Source organism: Vigna radiata, chromosome 10 (genome assembly GCF_000741045.1).
Source record: "Vigna radiata var. radiata cultivar VC1973A chromosome 10, Vradiata_ver6, whole genome shotgun sequence".
Classification (NCBI taxonomy): domain Eukaryota; kingdom Viridiplantae; phylum Streptophyta; class Magnoliopsida; order Fabales; family Fabaceae; genus Vigna; species Vigna radiata.
The window spans coordinates 3,711,283-3,730,927 of record NC_028360.1 but is presented as its reverse complement, the minus strand read 5'-3'; the positions used below and the strand labels follow the sequence as shown (position 1 = coordinate 3,730,927).

Below are 19,645 nucleotides of genomic sequence, written 5' to 3'. Positions count from 1 at the left end.
AATCTCACTCAACCTATTTGAGTATTATACTGAACGGTCATAACGACTCTCGGTCTTAGATACAAAATTGTACAACATTTGATTTAACCTTATTTCTAACCATTTCCTGAAAACATATTCAATACCAATTCAATTCGAACAAACATGCAATATTATCAGATCAACCAATTCATCAAACATAGTCATCCAAACATACAATATTTAAACAATCAAACTTAATTAAATTATAAGCCTCCCTTACCTTATAATTCCAGAGATCCTAAGTATTTTCAAGTGGTTTTTGAGATAGAACCAGATTCTAACGTCCTACACATCCAAATTGGTGTAACAAGCTTCACCTATTGTTAAGAGTAAACATCGAATTTAGGATAAAGGTTGGAAATTCACATGCAACCCAAAACAGTGATTGCATGCATCTTGGAACGAGAAAGCTTAGAAGAAAGGAGAGGCTTTGGAACTTACCAGCTTTAAACCGAAACCGGACGGTTCCAATGAAAGAGATTAGCACCAGGAAGCTTCAGACGTGATCTGAATGGTGATCGGAACAGTAGATTGGTTAGAATTTTAGAGAGAAGGAGGAGGATTCTTAGAGAGAAGGAGGAGAAAATGAAAGTTTCAAAAGTTTGAAAAAGATGAGTTGCATGCAGAAAGTGATTCTAAATTTGAAATCCCGGCTTAAATACTACTGCCAGAAACCGGTCGGTTCAATCTCCTGCTACCATGTGTATTCCACTTTCTGAAACTGTTCCAAACCCTCTAGGCAACACGTGTCCCACTCGTGTGGGGAATTTATGAGACTTAATGGCTTGTCTCCCACTCACAGAGATTGAATTAATGGGACATGACATTACGTATAGCTCTAGATGAAATTTCATCAATGTTATACGATACTAAAAACACATACAGATTTATTTTTCATAATAAAAATGAAATAATAACATTCACACAATTGATCTTTTAAAGAAATTATGACATTTTTTAAAGATAAGTATATATTAAGTAAATGTCATTAAATAGCAAATACCTAACTCGCATAATTATTATTATTTTTTCTTTCATCACTTGATACAAAATACATTCGAGCAAAATTATCATTATGAATATTTCTCATTTCTAATCTAGTAATATCATTCTCGTCCTACTTCTTAATCATACCTTAAAGTCATTATTATCATCCAATATAGTATATTAAATAATTAAATACAAGAATTTTAAAACAGAGATGTATTATTTGAGTAAGTGAGATATCTTTGCCGACTTCTTAGAAATAAAAGAATAAACATTGATACACATTCTACCAAGTTATGAACCAATGCTTAAATATATTTTGGAGAAGAGATGCTTTTACGTGACTTGTTTTTTCTTGAGTGTCAAATGACCCCTAAACTCTTACAGAGGAGAGGACATCTCATAAGAAAATAAATGAATTAAATATATTTTTCACTCAAACTATTAATTATAACTTGAGTCTAAAAATGAAAAACAAACAAAAAATATTAGAAGAGGGGTGAATAGTATTTTTGAAATTCTTTTTGCAAGACAACATCTAATAATTTGTAAAGAGAATGTATAACTAATATAAAATGTTTAGACGTTGGATTTTATAAGATGAGTAAATGGAAAATATTTTGAATAGGAAAGCAATAAATCACAAATTTTTATATTGGTTCACTAAATCTGATCTAAGTTTAGTTCTTTCTTAAAAACTCTCAAGGGGTTCAATTAATCTTTTCAGATTACACGAATTTTGCCTATCCAGGTTCTCACTGAGTATTTTCATACATCATGTATACAACAAGTATTCCAACTACTCGTAGTTTCCTAGTCAACACGACTATTCCTAGTCAACACGATTAGACCTAGTTTAACCACTCTTGGTTTACAATAAGTATTCTTACCACTCCTGGTTTCACCCTAGACAACACGTTTAGATAAGTATTTTAATTCTCTTCAGAGTTTACAACACAAATAATGTTAAGATTACAGATACAGATGATAACCATCAAGGAGAGGATATAAACAATATAAAGTGCTCTGTGTTTGCTAAGATTTTAATCTCAAAAGATGTTCAACTTCAGATGATATATAAGCACAACAAGCTTTTCTTTCTATTCTCTTTTCGCATTACTATTCTTCTTATGTTATCTTTCTTGCACTATCATCATCTTCTTCTCTTCAAGCTTTCTTTTATATATAGCTTCTCTTGAAAGATGACCCTTAGACAAAGAAGTTGACTCCAAGAGAGTATGTAGCCTTTAAATGGGAAGTCAGGCTTTAGTCTATTTTGTAGGGTTCAAAGATTTTTTTTAATAGCCTTAAGCAAAACTGAGCTAGTAGGATGTGACTGAGTAGAGGGCTTCAAGGGAAACATTCCCAAAATGTTCTTTTTCTCTCACAATGTTTCCTTCTTGGGTGCAATAATTTTGATAATATCTTTCTGCTTTGTTGATCTACAAGAATATAAAGAAATAAAGTATATCGAGGTGCTTTTTCGTACATGCATTAAATGTTTTGAACATTGATAAGTGTTAGACAGTGTGATGTGTTTAAGACATTTTATCATTTGTCATTTCATTCATAGATGCATCGTTTGGTTAGACATACATGTATAAGTATAATCATTAAATGGTATAAGCATAAGATGTTTTTTCAAATGCTAAAACGTTTAGTGGTCATTCATTAGACGATGTTTTATTTAGAAAGCTTTGTTTGATATAACATTGTATTAAATAAAGACTTCTTTTAACTTTAGTGTTATACAAGAGATATACTTTTGTTTTCATGAGACAATAGGTTGTTTTGCTCATATAGTCTATTAGATGAACTTAAAGAGAGATACTTTTGTTTATGATTTTCTAATTTATTTAAACTATTTGGTCTAAAAAACATTATTTATAATCTTGGCTTCAAAAGTTATCTTCATTAGACGCTATTACTTTAAACAATTTTTCATACACAATAGTATTTTGTTTAATGCTTTTTGGTAAACTTCAAAACCTGGATTGCTTTGACAGTTTATTCTCTAGACAATCTTGTCTTAAATTTTTTTTTATAGCTTGAGCTATTAAATGAGATTTGAGAGACATCGTTTTGTCATTTTATTAAGTACACCTATTCTTATCTTTGTCAAGTGAAAATAAACATTCAACAATAGGGATGAAACATTTTATATAATCTCTACCCATCATTTACACACAAATTCAACATAAAAGGTCATACAATATCAAGATATTTACCCATCATTACAAATATTTATACAAAATAATTTTCTCAAAACAATCAAATATAATTCACATAAAAGATATAAACATGTTTAAATATCCATGTCATCAACATAACTATAACTAGAATGGATCACGTCAGGCACCAATTAGCACCTATCCACTACCGGACTTGTAAAAAAATTCACCTATTACTCGTCTCGTTACTTGCTGGATATTCGTTTAAAAAATATCTGGGAGTATTTTAAAACTCACAAATATTTAAAAAAATATATTTTATAAATTTCTAAAATAAAATATAAATAAAATTTTAAAATAAAATAAAATATAATATAAATTAAATTCAATATAAATTAAAATTTAACTTTAATTGAATTTAACCTAATAAAATATAATAGAATTTTAATTTTAATTAAATTTAACTTAATAAAATATAAATTAATTTTTTTTTCAAGTAATAAATACTCGCCGATACTATTAGAATGATACTTACATCCCATCTATTTATAAACAAGGTTTAAAATACTCGTTATTCACTACGTATAAATACATATAAATATCAACTATTTGCAGAGATTTTATCTACTAATATGTACAAATAGTTTTTAATATCACTAAATACAATATATCAAATTTAACTTACGTATCAAACTAAAAGGTTTCAATATGTCATCTTAGTCTACTTAAAACATTCATAGTAAAATATAATAAATTTCAAATCAATAGATATACAATCTAGGTTTATAACTCATCTCAACTTACAAATGTGAATACAGTTAACTTTCCAAATTATTATTACTTGAACCTTCAAATTTCTTCAAATTTCCAAATTTCTTCAGAGAAAAGTGAAGAAAATCATAACATATTATTAGATACTATGATTAACAAATAATATTATTTCAAATCTTATTTAATATTTATTTATCTTTACTTATCATACTAAACACGGATATACAATTTCTGTATGCATACTAAAATAACACAGATATCATTTTTTTTAAACAATTGCTCTAATTTAAAATTTGATAAGTTAATCTTGAACTATTTTTTATAACCTTCACAATTATGAGTTCAGATATATATAAAAAATATCCAACTTGGAAATTAAAAAAAAAAGAACAAAATTTACAACGATAAAATTTTTTAATAAATAAAAAATAAATTAACTTTTCAATATGCATATCGTTTGCCTTAAAACAATGAACTTTTTTTCCCTATTTTAAACATCAACAAATTCAAAACAATCAACCTTTTTTTTATATCTATTTTAAACTTTATAAACAAATTTATGTTCAGATGATTATAGATGTTCTAATAACCATCTATAATTATTGATTATAGATATTCTAATAAACATTGATTGATGATTATAGATGTTCATATCAAAATTCTCATTCACAAGTAAGAATAGATTTATTTGATGTGTTTAGGAAGACTAAGCACTATATAAATATTTTTTTAATTTAATCTATAGTTCATAAGAAAGTTTAGGAATATATATATATATATATATATATATATATATATATATATATATATATATATATATATATATATATATATATATATATATATGCATATATATATTAATGAAAGAGAAAATATTTTTCACCATCTTAAGATTTCATGTAAATTGACACAAATATCAATATATATTAACTCAAGAAGTTGACTGTTTTTTGTTGTAAGATTTTTTATATGTGCTTTGATTATTTAATCTTAATACAAACAATACATACATCTCAGTCATTAAAATTTAATTGAGATAAAATTTTATTTTTCACTAATCTCAACATTCTTTCTTTGAATATGTGACTCAATCTTTTGTCATAAGAAAAAAAAAAGATCAGGTCATGCATTACATTTATTACAAATAACATATTCAATCTTAAGCAAGAATTTAAAAAAATTAACATGATATTTAAAAGATATAAGTCATCCAATAAAATAACATAACCATAATATTTACTTTTATTGTATCTTTCTTTCTTAATTTGATTTTGTTGAAGCTAACACCATCTTGATGAGTTGTAAATCTTGTTTTACAAAATATATTTTCACTGATCCAATTTAAGTTACTTTTATCTCAATTGAAGTGAAAATAAACATTCAATTCATTAATTAATAGAACAACGACAATTTATTTAATCAATACCCATCATTTGCATACAAATTCGACATCGAAAGATCTTACAAACATATTCAATTATCATTACAAACATTTAGACAAAGTAATTTTCTTAAAACTATAAAATATATAATTCATATAAAAGATACAAATATGTGTAAATATCCATTTCATCATCATAAGTACAATATATAAAAAAAAATAAAGAAAATCATAACTTCCTATTAAATACTATAATTAACAAAAAAATATTATTCAAATCTTAAATAACATATATTCATCTTTACCATGTATAATTTCAACTATACGTACAAAAGAACACAGATATATATTTTTTTAAAAAAACAATTGCTCTAATTTAAAATTTGATAAGTTAATCTTGAACTATTTTTCATAACCTTCGCAACTATAACTGACATTAAAAGAAAAATTTAACTTGGAAACTTAGAAATCAAAATTTATAACGATAAAGTTTTTGAGTAAATAAAAAAAAGTAAATTAGCTTCTCAATATGCATATCTCTTGCCTTAAAACAATCAAACTTTTTTCTTTTTTTTATCTATTTTGAACTTTATTAACAAATTTATGTGAGTATTTACTCCCCCTGTATAAAAACACTCTTGTCCCATTTGAGTCCGGTTCATATTCAATAGTTTTCTTGACCAATCTTTTTTCAGAAGAATCTTCAGTGAATCAATCTTTGAGTGTCATATATTTAAGAAACGTATGCATATAAAAAAATTTCATAAAGTAAATGACATATATTTATAACGTATGAACTTAATGCTCAAACACTCTGACTTTTTCTTTGTGATAGTCAGTAAATTTATCAGCAGGGCCGGCCTAGGATAAGGCCACTTTAGGCCTCGACCAAAAATATTAATTCCACAGCAACATATTTTGTGAGAAAAAAAGGGTCATTTTTAGCTGCTTGGTACGTTAAGCACAATATTCTTAAATATGTTCAACTTACCAAATTTCCTATTTGGACCATCCAAGATTTAACATTATCATTTTAATCTTGGTGAAAATACATATCTTAATTATTTAACACTTTAAAGGTTGGAATAAACCGTAGCCATTAAGATATTGACTATATAATAAACAATAATTAGTTGCTATTAAGTTTTTCATATATTGATGACATCCCTTTTCCTTTCTAAATTTCAACGAATTCTAAACAATAATAAAAAAATTATAGAAGAACTTGTATCATGAAAATTGATACAATAAACCCTGTTTGTTCTAACGTTAGAAAGACAATGTTTCAATGTGAATAAGCGATTCAAATTATGTAAGCACACATTGATAATAATATCTAATAGTAAGTAACAACAATTCTAACGCCAAACCCTAAATTGAACAGATACTTGATCCTCTCCAAGCCGTTAAAGAAAATATCTAGCAACAAATTCTCCGTCCAAAGAACAAACTATCATGATCAAGTTCATTGTGTTGACAGCCCAAAAATAGGTTACGAGATACTATGCAACGGTACAAACATTATAACATTAAGAAGGCCGGACCAGCTTGTACGCAATGAAGCAAGACCCAAAAATACATATCAAGAGTAATGTACCGTTTATGATATCTTAGCCCTTGAGAAGTCCATCTCCGGATGCTGCAAAAAATAGCCAAAACATAAACAGACAGATCATTAAAGCAACTGATAAAGTGAATCGAAGAGAAGTCAACAAGTTAGTAAAGAATAACCTCCGCCATAAATTTCTTCATGAGTTCCTGCTTCTGGAGCTCTTCACTGGTTGGAAGACCCATAGACTTCTGCCTCTGGTCAAACTGCAAAACCGTAAAAGAGAATTGTAATCCAATTAGCAAGGATACGTCTTTCAGATCTAAGCAAAATGCGGAGATGTATATATCTTACTAGAAAGATCAATTCTTCAGCCTTGTGATCCTAGGGCTTAACAAATTATGGTTTCACAAACTTCAACTAACTAAAGATATATTCATCAAATTACAAGATACATAACACCAGATAATTTGTACGGTTTATCTTTTAACAGTTTATCAATAAATGAATAGGTGGATTCTAAACATCAAAAGCATATTAGGAAATGATGATGATAACTGAGACTAAACAACTGCAACTAATATGACCAGTAAGTGTAAATATCATCAATGATTACCATCATTTTTTCAACAGTCTGACGAGTCTCTGGATCTAGATCAGAAAGTTTGCTGTTCTCAGGTTCAACCTTTTGAGTATCAATTTCAGGATCACCTTTCACTAGACATTTCCACCATTCCATTTGATCATGTTTGGTCAAAAGAATAGAAAGTGCACATTGATCCTCTGAAAATAAGGGTTTGATGTAACGTGTAAGATACGAAATGGTCATGATTCCAATACCAATAAAAACGATCCAAAACCACACGCCCAACATTATTAGCTCGTGCATACACATAATGTAACATCAAAGGTTCATCAATCGCTGTAAGTAGTACAGTACCTATACTCCAATAACAATCATCAGGCTTGACAGACCGATACAACTCCCCCTGAAATTTTTAAATTCATTTATAAGCATAGCCATCACTAAAATTAGCACATAGATAATAAATATCAACTAAGTAATCATACCATCAAATGAATGCTTTAAAAGGAAAAACTGACCTCAATAATTGGAGGTTGGCCTTTGAGTCCAACTTTTAGATGGTTCTTCTTTATCTCACAGACGACAAACCTTGATTTGGTTCCATTAGGCACTGGAACATTCACGTTGACTTCTTGAAGAGTCTGAGTCCAAGAGTAATGCTCTAGATCCAGTCCATTACCCTTGTTTGGAACTGATTAAGTATTGAAAATTAAAAAAATCGAGAAAATATTAGCAGCAAATCAGGTATGTGTTTAATGAACATCGAAGGTCAACACTTGTATACATTAAACAAGCAGTTGAACTACAATAACACCATTTGTTCTTGTACAAACCACAACCTAGACAACCAACCATAGCCTTGATGGTCAACCCTAGCTCTGAGCCCAACCGACCATACACCAGCCCAAATGGTCAATCCCAACTCAGAGAGCAAACCAGCTAGCCTAGCCAACTACCAAATAGGTCAGCTGGCCATACACCATCCTAGATGGTCAAACCCCTAAAATCCCAACTAGAAAGCAAACTAGCAAGTCCAACCAACCACCAAACCGGTCCGCAGACCATGCACCAGCTTGGATGGTCAAGTACAAGCTCGAATAGTAAACTAGTTAGCCTAGTTGGTCACCAAACAAGCCGACAAGACATGCACCAACTCAAATACTAAAGCACCACCTCGAAAAGCAGGCCACTAAGCTCGGGTGATCACCAATCAGACTGTATTCCTTGAATTAGACTAATTGGAATGAATGGTACTAGAGTAGATTAACTTTAAAACTGATTAACTTAAGATTATAGTATGATTACTATCAATTGGACCATAATTAGGCCAACATTAATCAAAACCCCACCACAAAACCTATAAATAAAAGTTTAAGGCAATAAGGTAGGTGATATGCATTAACTATTACATTCATTGCTATATATTAAAAGTTGAACTGACTTTAGCATCAGAGTACCTTTTACAAATACCATCCGATCGGTTTGGACACATAGGAGACCCCTCATTAATTGGACCTTGGATGACACAACAAAGCCCGGATAGTTGACCTTAACTCCACACCCTTGGTACCCACCGTGAGACCGAGTGATCAACATTATAACCCTATGGTGGCCACAAGAAACATGACAAGTAACGTAGCTACAAAGGAGACCAACAACCAACCCAATCAGATTGAGATTGAGATGCTCAGAAGTATGCAACGACATATGGAGGAAATGTAGTGCAGATATCAAGAGGAGTTGGCAACCCTTAGAGTAGAGAGCACAACTACGCGTCAAGAACAAAATGCTAATGCTAGGAGTTCATTGCCTCCTACATAAACCCACCCTGACCAGGCCACACAAGGACCTGTGTAGAACCACTCTTGATGGCAGGACCATAAACCCACCCTGACCAGGCCACACAAGGACCTGTGTAGAACCACTCTTGATGGCAGGACGAGAGCCAGTAGGGATCACCCATCCATGCTCACTATGAACACAACCAAGTTGCTTCCCTTCACACCATACATAATGGAGACCCGTTACCGGACAGATCGACCCTCCCAACTTTTGAGAAGTATGACAGGCCCACCAATCCTAACAAACATCACAGAATGTTCATGAACCAAATGACGTTCTACACCTCAAGTGACCCCGTTTGATGTAGGGCCTTCTCCATCTCGCTCGAGGGAAACACTGGCCAGTGCAACTCCCTACCACCCAACTCCATCGACAACTTCGCCACGATACGCTTTAAGTTTGGGGCACATTTTGCTACAAGTTGGCCACATGATCTAACATCTCTTGCCATGGTGAATATCATGCAGAAGAGGAAGAGTCACTCCAGGTGTTCATGGAGCAGTATGGTAAGACAAGGCAGATCCAAAACCTTAGTCACGAGGTGGCCTTGCACCATATGATCACGGCCTTATGGCCTAAAGCCTTTGCTGACAAACTTTATATGAAGCTAGCAGAGGACATGGACAAACTAAGGTAGTGAGTCGCTCAGTTCATGCAGGTTGAAGATATGTGGGACTTCCAACGACAAATCAGACAGGAAGCTTCATCGAGCAATAAGAAGGCGAACAATAAAAAGCACAGGAAAGGGAGCAACACTAGCTCCAAGGAGTTTTCCAAGAGGCCACGGTTTCATCTATACACTCCTTCTAACGCACCTCATGAAATGATACTTGAAGAAGCTCTAAATGCCGAGTTAATACCAGCTCAAAGGAATAAGGCTATCCCTCGAGGTGTCGATGGCAATAAGCATTGTTTATATCACAAGAACATAAGAAACACAATGGAGGAATGCACCATCTTCCTTGATAAAATAGAAGAGTTGATCCGAACGATTCACCTCAAGAAATATGTCAAGACCGAGTGGGAGGAGAGGAGCCCACATCGCAAAAGTAGTTTTGAGAGTACATGCTACAATTCGAGAATCATAAATAACCCTCTAGCGTAAGAGCCGAAGCAAAAGTAGAATCACCCACTTAGAGGGCATATCAATACAATCTTAGGCTGATTTATTGGAGAAGGGTCTTCAACATCAGCGCACAAAAGGCATATACGAGCGTTGAAGACAGTTCATTCACGAACGAGGACTTCAATGCTCCAAACCCCGACCAGGACAACTCGGCCAATATCTTATATTGGAAAACATTCCTAAAGATGGGGACATATTTGAGGACCTCATTGTGTCTTACAATGAACAGATCATAGGATTCTCGAGTTAGAGTGTGGATACCCGAGGATATTTGAATCTCAAGACGAGGTTCGAAACTAGATGGAATAGTTGTGAGGTCCATGATCTTTGAAAATTAACAAAAAATGAAGCAAGTTAACACCGAACAATAATCAATCATGAACAACGAAATCAACTTACTAAACACATCATCACAAAGGGTTAAAGATCCATGACACAATAAGAGCCTTCCAGAAGGGAGACAATGAGGAAGCTGGTCAATAATCTCCAGCGTTGCCACTTCATTGAATGTCATTGTCGATTTGTGCCAAGATGTCACCCTCTTAGGACCTTAGGTCTAGTAGAACAAGAATATAGGTTGATTGCCCGCATTAAAAGAGCACTTCCAACCGGCCTCAAAGATTCCAACCTTGAAGTACCCAGTCTTAAACCCTTTGAATGAGGCTACATACAGAGAAATCCTTTGAATGAGGCCACATACAAAGAAAACAATCACCTCCCCTTTGACCCCACACACAAAAAAGTTCTAATCCATAAGTACTCTATCAATGCAACAATAGGATAGAATGCATGGAACACGTATTTTTATGCTAGCCCTCTCTCTTCCTAACAAATTTTCTATTCACTGAAGATTTAACCATCAAGACCCTTTATCTAAAATGCCAAACTCTAGACATAATGTCAATCAAAAGTGAAAATTCTTATATTGGGAGGTGCAAAAGCATACTCTACCATGATTTCAAATGAAATCTCCTAATAAAAAATTTCTATCCAATGGTTGCTCAACTAATCCCCTAAAGACATTGGTGAGGGGTGTTGGAGTTGACATGTGAGTGGAAGTCCAACACCATATAAATGAGAAAGATCAACAACCCTATTCAATTTTGGGTGGAAGTTAGTGTCATGTTCTTGGCTCATGGCCCATGGGTGAAATCTTCCCTCTGGTTTTCTTCCCTGGGATTGTCCACACAAGCCAAATACATGCACTATTGCTAGATATTGTGTCTTTAGGTATTGTGCTGTATGGTTATCCAGTCAGCTACAGATCGGACAGTCAACTATAAGTCGAATCATCTAACAAACCATTAGTGTACCCGGTCGATCACAATGCAAACCAGTTGGTAATGAATCAGAACACATTAATGTTGATCAACTTAAAGGTAAAATATGATTTGTTGCAATTGGACCATGATTAGGTCTATCACTAATTAAAAACTCATCCTGAAATATATATAAATGTTTGACATAAAGAGATAGATGATTTACATTTATTGCATAATAACTTTTAGTGACCAAAGTTGAGTTGATTTTAACCTCAGAATGTCTTTTCTCTTCTCCAGTACCCTCGTCATAACCCCCCATTTCGACCCCAAATTAAAGCAAACCGTAAATTGACAAACTACCTATCATATGCAATGGTCATTATATGCGTTGCCACTGTACACCTAAATTAAACGGAAGAAAAATAAACGACCTACAAGCAAAAGATTGTTGTTTAAACAAGGACATTACATTCCCTCATGACTCCCAACAAAGCAAGCCCTTGCTCTCAGCGACACCGTCAATTAAAGAATTTTTAGGGCAAGACATAATAATCGCACATTGGAAGAGAATGAAACGATTTCCGCTAGTTTACCTTTGGAGGTGCCGCTGTCTTCTTCCGCTTTGTGTTCCTTCTCCTCCTTCAATCTCTTCTCGGCCTTTTTTCTCTCCTCCGTGGCTTTGAGTTCCTCCCTCTTCTTCTTCTCCGCCTTCTCCCTCTCTTCGGAGGCCTTGAGCTGGTCTCTCCTCTTCTTTCCGGCAGCGCGAACCAGCGAAAGTACCTGCTTCTCGGCTGCCTCCGTGGCCAGAAAGTCACTCTGTTCGGAGACGAATTCAAATACTTTCTGGAGGAAAGCTATGGGGTTTGATCGGTCGAAAGGGGCAGTGAAGGATGAAGAAGAAGAAGATGAAGCGGATTGGGATTGCGAGGAGCGGGTGGGTTTCTGCTCTTCTTCGTTGAAATCGGAGATGATAGCCATTGGTGAGTTGAGGGAAGAGTGTTTGCCGCTGTTGAATGGATCCCCTCTTTATTCTGGAACTTTGAAATCGAGCATTCTAGTTCCCCAATATTTATACAATTTTAAAATATGGGCCTTTGTTGGGCCTTTTCATTTGTATTTGATTATAGTAGATAAAGCTATTTACTAAAAATTGAGTCATTAAAAATATAATTATTTTATTTAATATATTGAACTGAACTTTTTAATTTTTATTATGTAATTTAAAAATATTGGCCATATAAATTTAATATATTCTAACAAAATTATAAATGAAGAGTAAATATCATTAACGTTATTATAATATTAAATGTTCTAAATTGAATTCACCTTAATCTTTAACCTTTGTCAGAATATGTTAACTTAGTTTTGTAAAAGATTTTTCTTAAATAAACTATTTTAACTTTGCTGATAAAAAATATAAATATATAATGGCAATTAAAACTACTATTTGTCTAATAAAGAAAAAAATACGAGTATTTATTTTTTAGATATAACTATTATTGAATATCTAATTTATCCTCCCATTATCTACATGGGTTGGCATGCACGAAGGATAAAAAACCAAAAGAAAAAGAAGTTTATTTTTACTTTTGATCTCAAATTTATTTGAAAAGTTTAAATAAACTTATTATTTTTATTTGGCATAATTTAATTTTTTTAATTTTTAAAATAATTTAATTATATTTTTCAATAAAATAGATGTTAAGAGTGTGTTTGCATATATCATATGTTAATTCTTAATATTTTTATTTTAAAAACTTTTGGAATTATTTTATTATATGTTAAGTAATGGTTATGAGAACCTAGAAAATATAGTATTAGAATTGATATATTAAAATAATAAAATCGAGTATTTTATTATAAAATAATTCGATAATATAAATAAAATTTTCTAAACTCGTCTCATTATTTAAAACACAATATATCTCTCTAAGTGTTTTTTCTCCTAAGTCATATGTTTGATAATCAGGAAGTGTCTAGACAATCACGACATCAAGGTCTACAAATCTAACCGATTAATTTCTTTCTTAGAGCAAGTAATTTTCAACTTTTTTTTCCTTTTGTTCCAAATTTGTTTTAGAAGATTTGTTCTTGGTTCATCTAGAGTTCTAAGGACTCTATTCGTTTCAATTTGGTATTTCATAGGTTCGTTTAAGTATTTCCTTGCGGTTCAAGTAATTGGCGAAGCATTCTTTGAGTTAAGCTTGTTTCTTGTGAAGTAAGGGAAGCTAGACCTTGTCTTAGTTATGTTTGTATTATGGATTTGGTATTTCTATAATTTATAGATGTTTTAATAAAATTGGTGTAATTGGGTAAATGTTATGTATGTTAAATTGATGTTTTGGTAATATGGTGTTGTGTACAATTGATGTGATGAAAAGCTAATGTTAGATACTGTTATAATTGTTTATGATGATGATATTTCATTGTTTAGAATTGAATGCAAATGGTTGTTGATAGTATTAATTAAGTCATTTAGGTTCCAAGCTTAAAAGAAAGGGGTTTTGGGTCGTGAAATTTAGAAATAGGTATGGGAACTAATTTGATATTGTCATGAGGTAATTTGAAACTTATTTTAAGGGTTAGATGGTTAAAAGACTGTGTGCAGCAAAAAGAGTAGTCTATAGTGGTTGTTGTCTAATGTTTTTAGTGTAAAAAGAGAGTTTTTAGTTGTAAAATGTTTAAGTAAGAGATATATTTTGTTTTGGAAGGTCAGAAGCATGTTGTTACAATTATTTAGACTTGTCTAAGAAGTAAAACCAGAAAAATTTGTTATGGAATGGTAAATGGCTTCATAGGTCAAGTTTTTAGCCTATTTTAAAGGCTTTAAGAGTTGGAAATGGAAAGTAGGATAGTTTAGACAAATATGAGGTTTTGGAGAGTACTAACAAGTGTATTTGGACTGGTTTATGCAGGTTGTAAACTAGTTTGAAAGTTTAAAAGTGTAAATTAAAATTTGGTAGCTTGTAGGAGTGAATTTGGGTTTTCATAGGTCAATTTGGGTTTGGAGTGGTCAATTCAAGTTAAAGGTATGTTTTTAGATGTTTCTCAGCGTCTAAGAGTGTTTAGGAATCATTTAAACTGGTGTAGAGGGTTACCAAATTCAAAATAGGTGAATTTTAGAACTTGATGTAGCGTTGGGTGCCCTTCAAGGGGCCCCTGGGCATCGTTTTTGTGAGAAGAACTTGCCTGAGCACCTCTGTTCCAGGGGTCTGGCCCCCGGGTGCCCCTTTTGGGGCACTGAGCGCCACTATGTAGCTTTCGTTTTTTTTTTTTAAGTTTTTGGGATTCCGAATATTAGTTTTGGATGTTCTTTAGGTCGTTTTGGGGGGTTTTGAATCCTTACAAAGCTGTTGGTGAGAATTTGAAAGTTGTTTTCCTAGTATAAATGTGAGTATCAAGTTGCTACGAAGAACATTGTGTTATTTTGTGACCTTCGATGACTTTAAGGGTGTTTCTGGTTATTTAATGTATAATCAGATGTTTCATGTGATAATATGCAATGTTTGTGTGCAGTATATATATATATATATATATATATATATATATATATATATATATATATGTGTGTGTGTGTGTGTGTGTGTGTGTGTGTGTGTGTGTGTGTGAGAGAGAGAGAGAGAGAGAGAGAGATTATGAGAAGGATATTATGATGATTAATATGTGGTTGATTATGTGAATGGTATTGATAGACGTAATTCCATGACCCTCGTGGAGAGGTTACATGGTGGTACCCTATGTTGTTGTTTTATGAATGTATGAAGCTTTGTCTTGGTAGTTTATCCTAACACTTTCAATAACCCCAACTTAAGTAGATTTAGTTGGTTATGTCGTGGAAAGTAATAGGAGGTCTAGTATAGGGGCTTTACCGCCAAAGACATTTTCAGACTAACCTTGTATGGTAGCTTGGGGTGGGCCAGTTGTATTACCATTACAAGTGCATAAACTACCCTAGTTTGACATTCATACTATATCCTGATGAGTAAAGTCTCTTGATAGTTAAATGTGTAGTATGTGTAAAGCTGTCAAAATGGGTAACCTGGCTCGACCCAGCCCGACCCACCACAGAATTGGTCACTTAGTAAGTCAACCCAACCCGGCTCATTTATTAGCGAGGCAGAAAAATTCGAACCTGCCCCGGCCCACCACAGGTTGGTGGGTAAACGGGTTGGCTCACTGATTCACTTAAATAAAACTTTTTTTAAATAAAAATTTTTTTAAATAAAAAAATTATAAACTTTCTATAATTTGTAAACAAATTTCACTCCCAACATGAGTGTTTAATTAATTTTGAAAATAGGAAACTTAAATAATTATTTCAAGCAAAAAAATAATAATAAATATTTTTTTATAAAATTAAAATTAAAATTAAATTTTAATAAAATAAAATTAGGTAGGTGGATTGGTGGGCCAACCCGACCCACCACGGATTCAACCCGCATGAGCCGGGTTTAAATGAGTCGGGTTGAAACTTGACCCGCATAAAAAAAAATACAATTTTTTCAAACCCAACCCGGCCCGAACCCGTGGTGAGCCGGGTTGGCACGCGGGTTGTGACCCATTTTGACAGCTCTAAGTATGTGTGATTCGTTGTATTGAAATTGTATTTCATGATTGCTTTAATAATTGTTTTAGAATGTTTCTGTTTACTTTAGCTTACCCATTTTGCTTGGGTTTTTGTGGTTTGTTTTCTATATTTCTTTCTTTGTTATGATCATTCGGTGGGTGTGAGTAGAGAATAATGAGACTTCTCTCCAAGAGGTGCTAGATGGAGAAGCTACTGATGTTTAGTAATATTAGTTAGTCATATTGTATATAGTTTTGATTAGTGATGTTATAAATAAAGTTTTAAATTTATAGTTATGTATGACTTAAATAATTTTATTTTTCAACCTTTGTTCTCGTTATATTGATTAGTGATGATTTTTATATAATTTTATACTATATTTTAGAATGTTACAATGTCCAATTATAATATAATATAATATGTCATTTAGTTTATAATATTTTATATTTAATTTAGTTTAAATTTATTTAAATTAAAATAATATTATTTTTTGTATTAAATTTAATCATAATTTATAATATATATATATATATAATATTAAATTTATATATCAAATTAATCTCTTAAAATTATTTTTATTTATACAATTATTTGTCGATATAAATATCTTAACTTAAACTTTCTATCGACTACAAATATAAGATTATAATATATTATTAACTATCTTAATTGGAAATTCGAATTTATCTGTGTATTTGATAACTGTCCATTCAGCAAACTTTATTATCTTTTTTTTCGTAATTAACTATAAATATAAATATAATGTATTGTATAATTATCCAAATTGTCCATATCTCACATGTTTTTTGTCTTTTTTGCATACTGAAAATTCGAATATGCCCCTATCTCATTATCTCATTACAACTGTACATTTAGCAGGCCTTATTGTCCTTTTATTCCTAACTTCGTTTTGAGCGCCAATTCCTGAAAACCGTTTTATTTTGAAAGACCTGACATGGAAGACTTGATACATAAGGAGTTGATACTGAGCTATTATCCCCACACTTCCATAGAAGGCTTTCGGTTCACCTTTTTGTACCAGTTGCGAAAATGAAAAAGGCTTTCGGTTCACCTTTCTCTAGCAGCTACGAAAACTATAAGAGTGTTTCGTTCTACACCTCCAACATATCATTTTGAAATTTTAAAAATTCTACTTTTAATATTTTGACATTTCATTATGCACTCTTTTCATTTTTTTTCTCTTTCTTATTAAAAATATTTTGCACTCTTTCTATTTTTTTCTCTTTTTTATTAAAAACATTTTACATCACCTTAATAATAATTTAATTTAATTTAAAATTTAAATATTATTTAATAATTATTAACATATGATTTATATTATAATAATAGTTATATTAAAAAATTAAAATAAAAATAATAATAATAAAATAAATAATATTAATAATAATAATCAATTTGATTTAATATATTCAAAATATATTAAATTATATTAAAATATTAAATTAAATTAAATAATTATTAAATTTTAAATAAAAATTAAAATTCTTAAAACTTGTTTATCGAATATCAAAGTTTATAAAATATGCCAACAGTTTTATTTTTTTATTTAAAATTTAATAAATATTTAATTTAATTTAAAATTATAATACTATTTATTATATTTTTTATATTTTAATAATTATTAAAATATGATTTATATTTTTATAGTAGTTTTATTAAAAAATTAAAATAATAATAACTAAAATAAGAGTAATAATAATGAAAATTAAAATAATATTTAAAATCATATTTAATGTATTTAAATATATTAAATTGTATTAAAATATTAAATTAAATTAAATAATTTATAAAATTTTAAAGAAAAGTGAATCGGTTATAGAAATCCGATGATGTATTATTCGGATATGGATATCCGATAGTAATTATTTTTAAAATTTTGTCTTTATTTAAATATAATAAATATTTAATTTAATTTAACATTTTAATATAATTTATTATATTTTGAATATATTAAATTAAATTGATTATTATTATTTTATTTATTATTATTATTATTTTATTTTAATTTTTTAAAATAACCATTATTATAATATAAAAAATATTTTTATAATTATTAAAATATAAAATTATATTAAATAATATTTAAATTTTAAATTAAATTATATTATTATTATTAAAGTGATGCAGAGTGATTATAAGAAAGAGAAAAAAAATGAAAAAATATTTATTAAAATTAAAAATGAAATTTTTGAAAAAAATTAGAAATGTAAAATAAAATGTTAAAAGGTTAAAAATGGAATTTTTAGAAGTATTGAAGGTGTAAAATGAAACACTCAAATCATAGAAGGTGGTAGTTGGGTTTGTAATCCTTTTTTTGTTTGAGATAGTATGTTTTTTATTTACTTGTACTATTTTTTTATTAGGTTAGAATTTTCTGAAAATATATTAACTTTTATTTTTCTTTTATAATGTTAAGTAATCGAATTCTGAGTGATATATATATATATATATATATATATATATATATATATATATATATATATAATTTTTAGGTTAGAAATTAGTTTTTGGAAACCAAAATCTGAGTTATATGATTTTTTTATAATTTTATATTAGAATTCAGTTTCTAAAAGTTGAATTTGAAGTTTTTTTTAATCTTAGGTTAGAATTTTATGTTTAATTTTTTTTTTAAATTTTTATTTTTTAAGCATTTATAGAAAAGTAAGTACCTAAATGATTTTTGTCTTCAACAATTTAATGATCGAATGTGTTTATTGGTGTGCTAAACACCATCCATGACCATTAAACTTATTTATCCATATAAAATAAGAAACATAAACAATAACTTCAAACTAAACTTATTTAAGAAGTTTAGAAAAACGTTTTTTTGGGAAATTAATTGAATTTAGTACAGTAGTCTAAAAAATATGGGTTGATAGTTATTTGAAAGCTCTTTGAGTCTAGATTCCAACAAAATAAGAATCAACTTAGTCGGAGTTTGGTGGAGAAAGTTAAGAGCAAAACAATCACCAAAGGTCAGAGTTGACACGAATATATAAAGCGTTAACTTTAAGAAATTAACTACACCTACTCAGATGTCCAAAAATTACAAATGAGTAGTCATTGGAAAGCTTCTTGAGTCGTAGTTTCTAATAAAAAAAGAATCACATCATTTGAAGGTCGTGAGAAAAGTTTCTTGAGTCTATTTTAATGATAACTTTTCCCACCGACCTCCAAACTTTTCCCACTTTGGTGGTTGTTTTGTTCTTAAATTTCTTCACCGAACTCCAAATGAGTTGATTCTTGTTTTGTTAGGAATCTAAACTCAGAGATTTCAAATGACTATCAACCCATAATTTTTAGACCACTAGATGCAGTTAATTTCCAAAAAAACGTTTTTCTAAGCTTCCTAAATAAGTTT

The 19,645-nt window shown here is 30.3% G+C and overlaps 1 protein-coding gene across 1 annotated transcript; it reads right to left on the bottom strand.

Annotated features, from left to right (window-relative positions):
- Nucleotides 1-6,570: 6,570 nt before the first annotated feature.
- LOC106776206 (protein BOBBER 1) lies at nucleotides 6,571-12,757 on the bottom strand. Its single transcript, XM_014663583.2, has 6 exons — nucleotides 12,290-12,757; nucleotides 7,985-8,157; nucleotides 7,821-7,869; nucleotides 7,497-7,663; nucleotides 7,063-7,146; nucleotides 6,571-6,970 (listed from the first exon to the last, which is right to left on the bottom strand). The coding sequence occupies exons 1-6, from the start codon at nucleotides 12,672-12,674 to the stop codon at nucleotides 6,932-6,934; spliced, it is 897 nt and encodes a 298-aa protein (XP_014519069.1). The 5' UTR covers nucleotides 12,675-12,757; the 3' UTR covers nucleotides 6,571-6,931.
- Nucleotides 12,758-19,645: the final 6,888 nt, after the last annotated feature.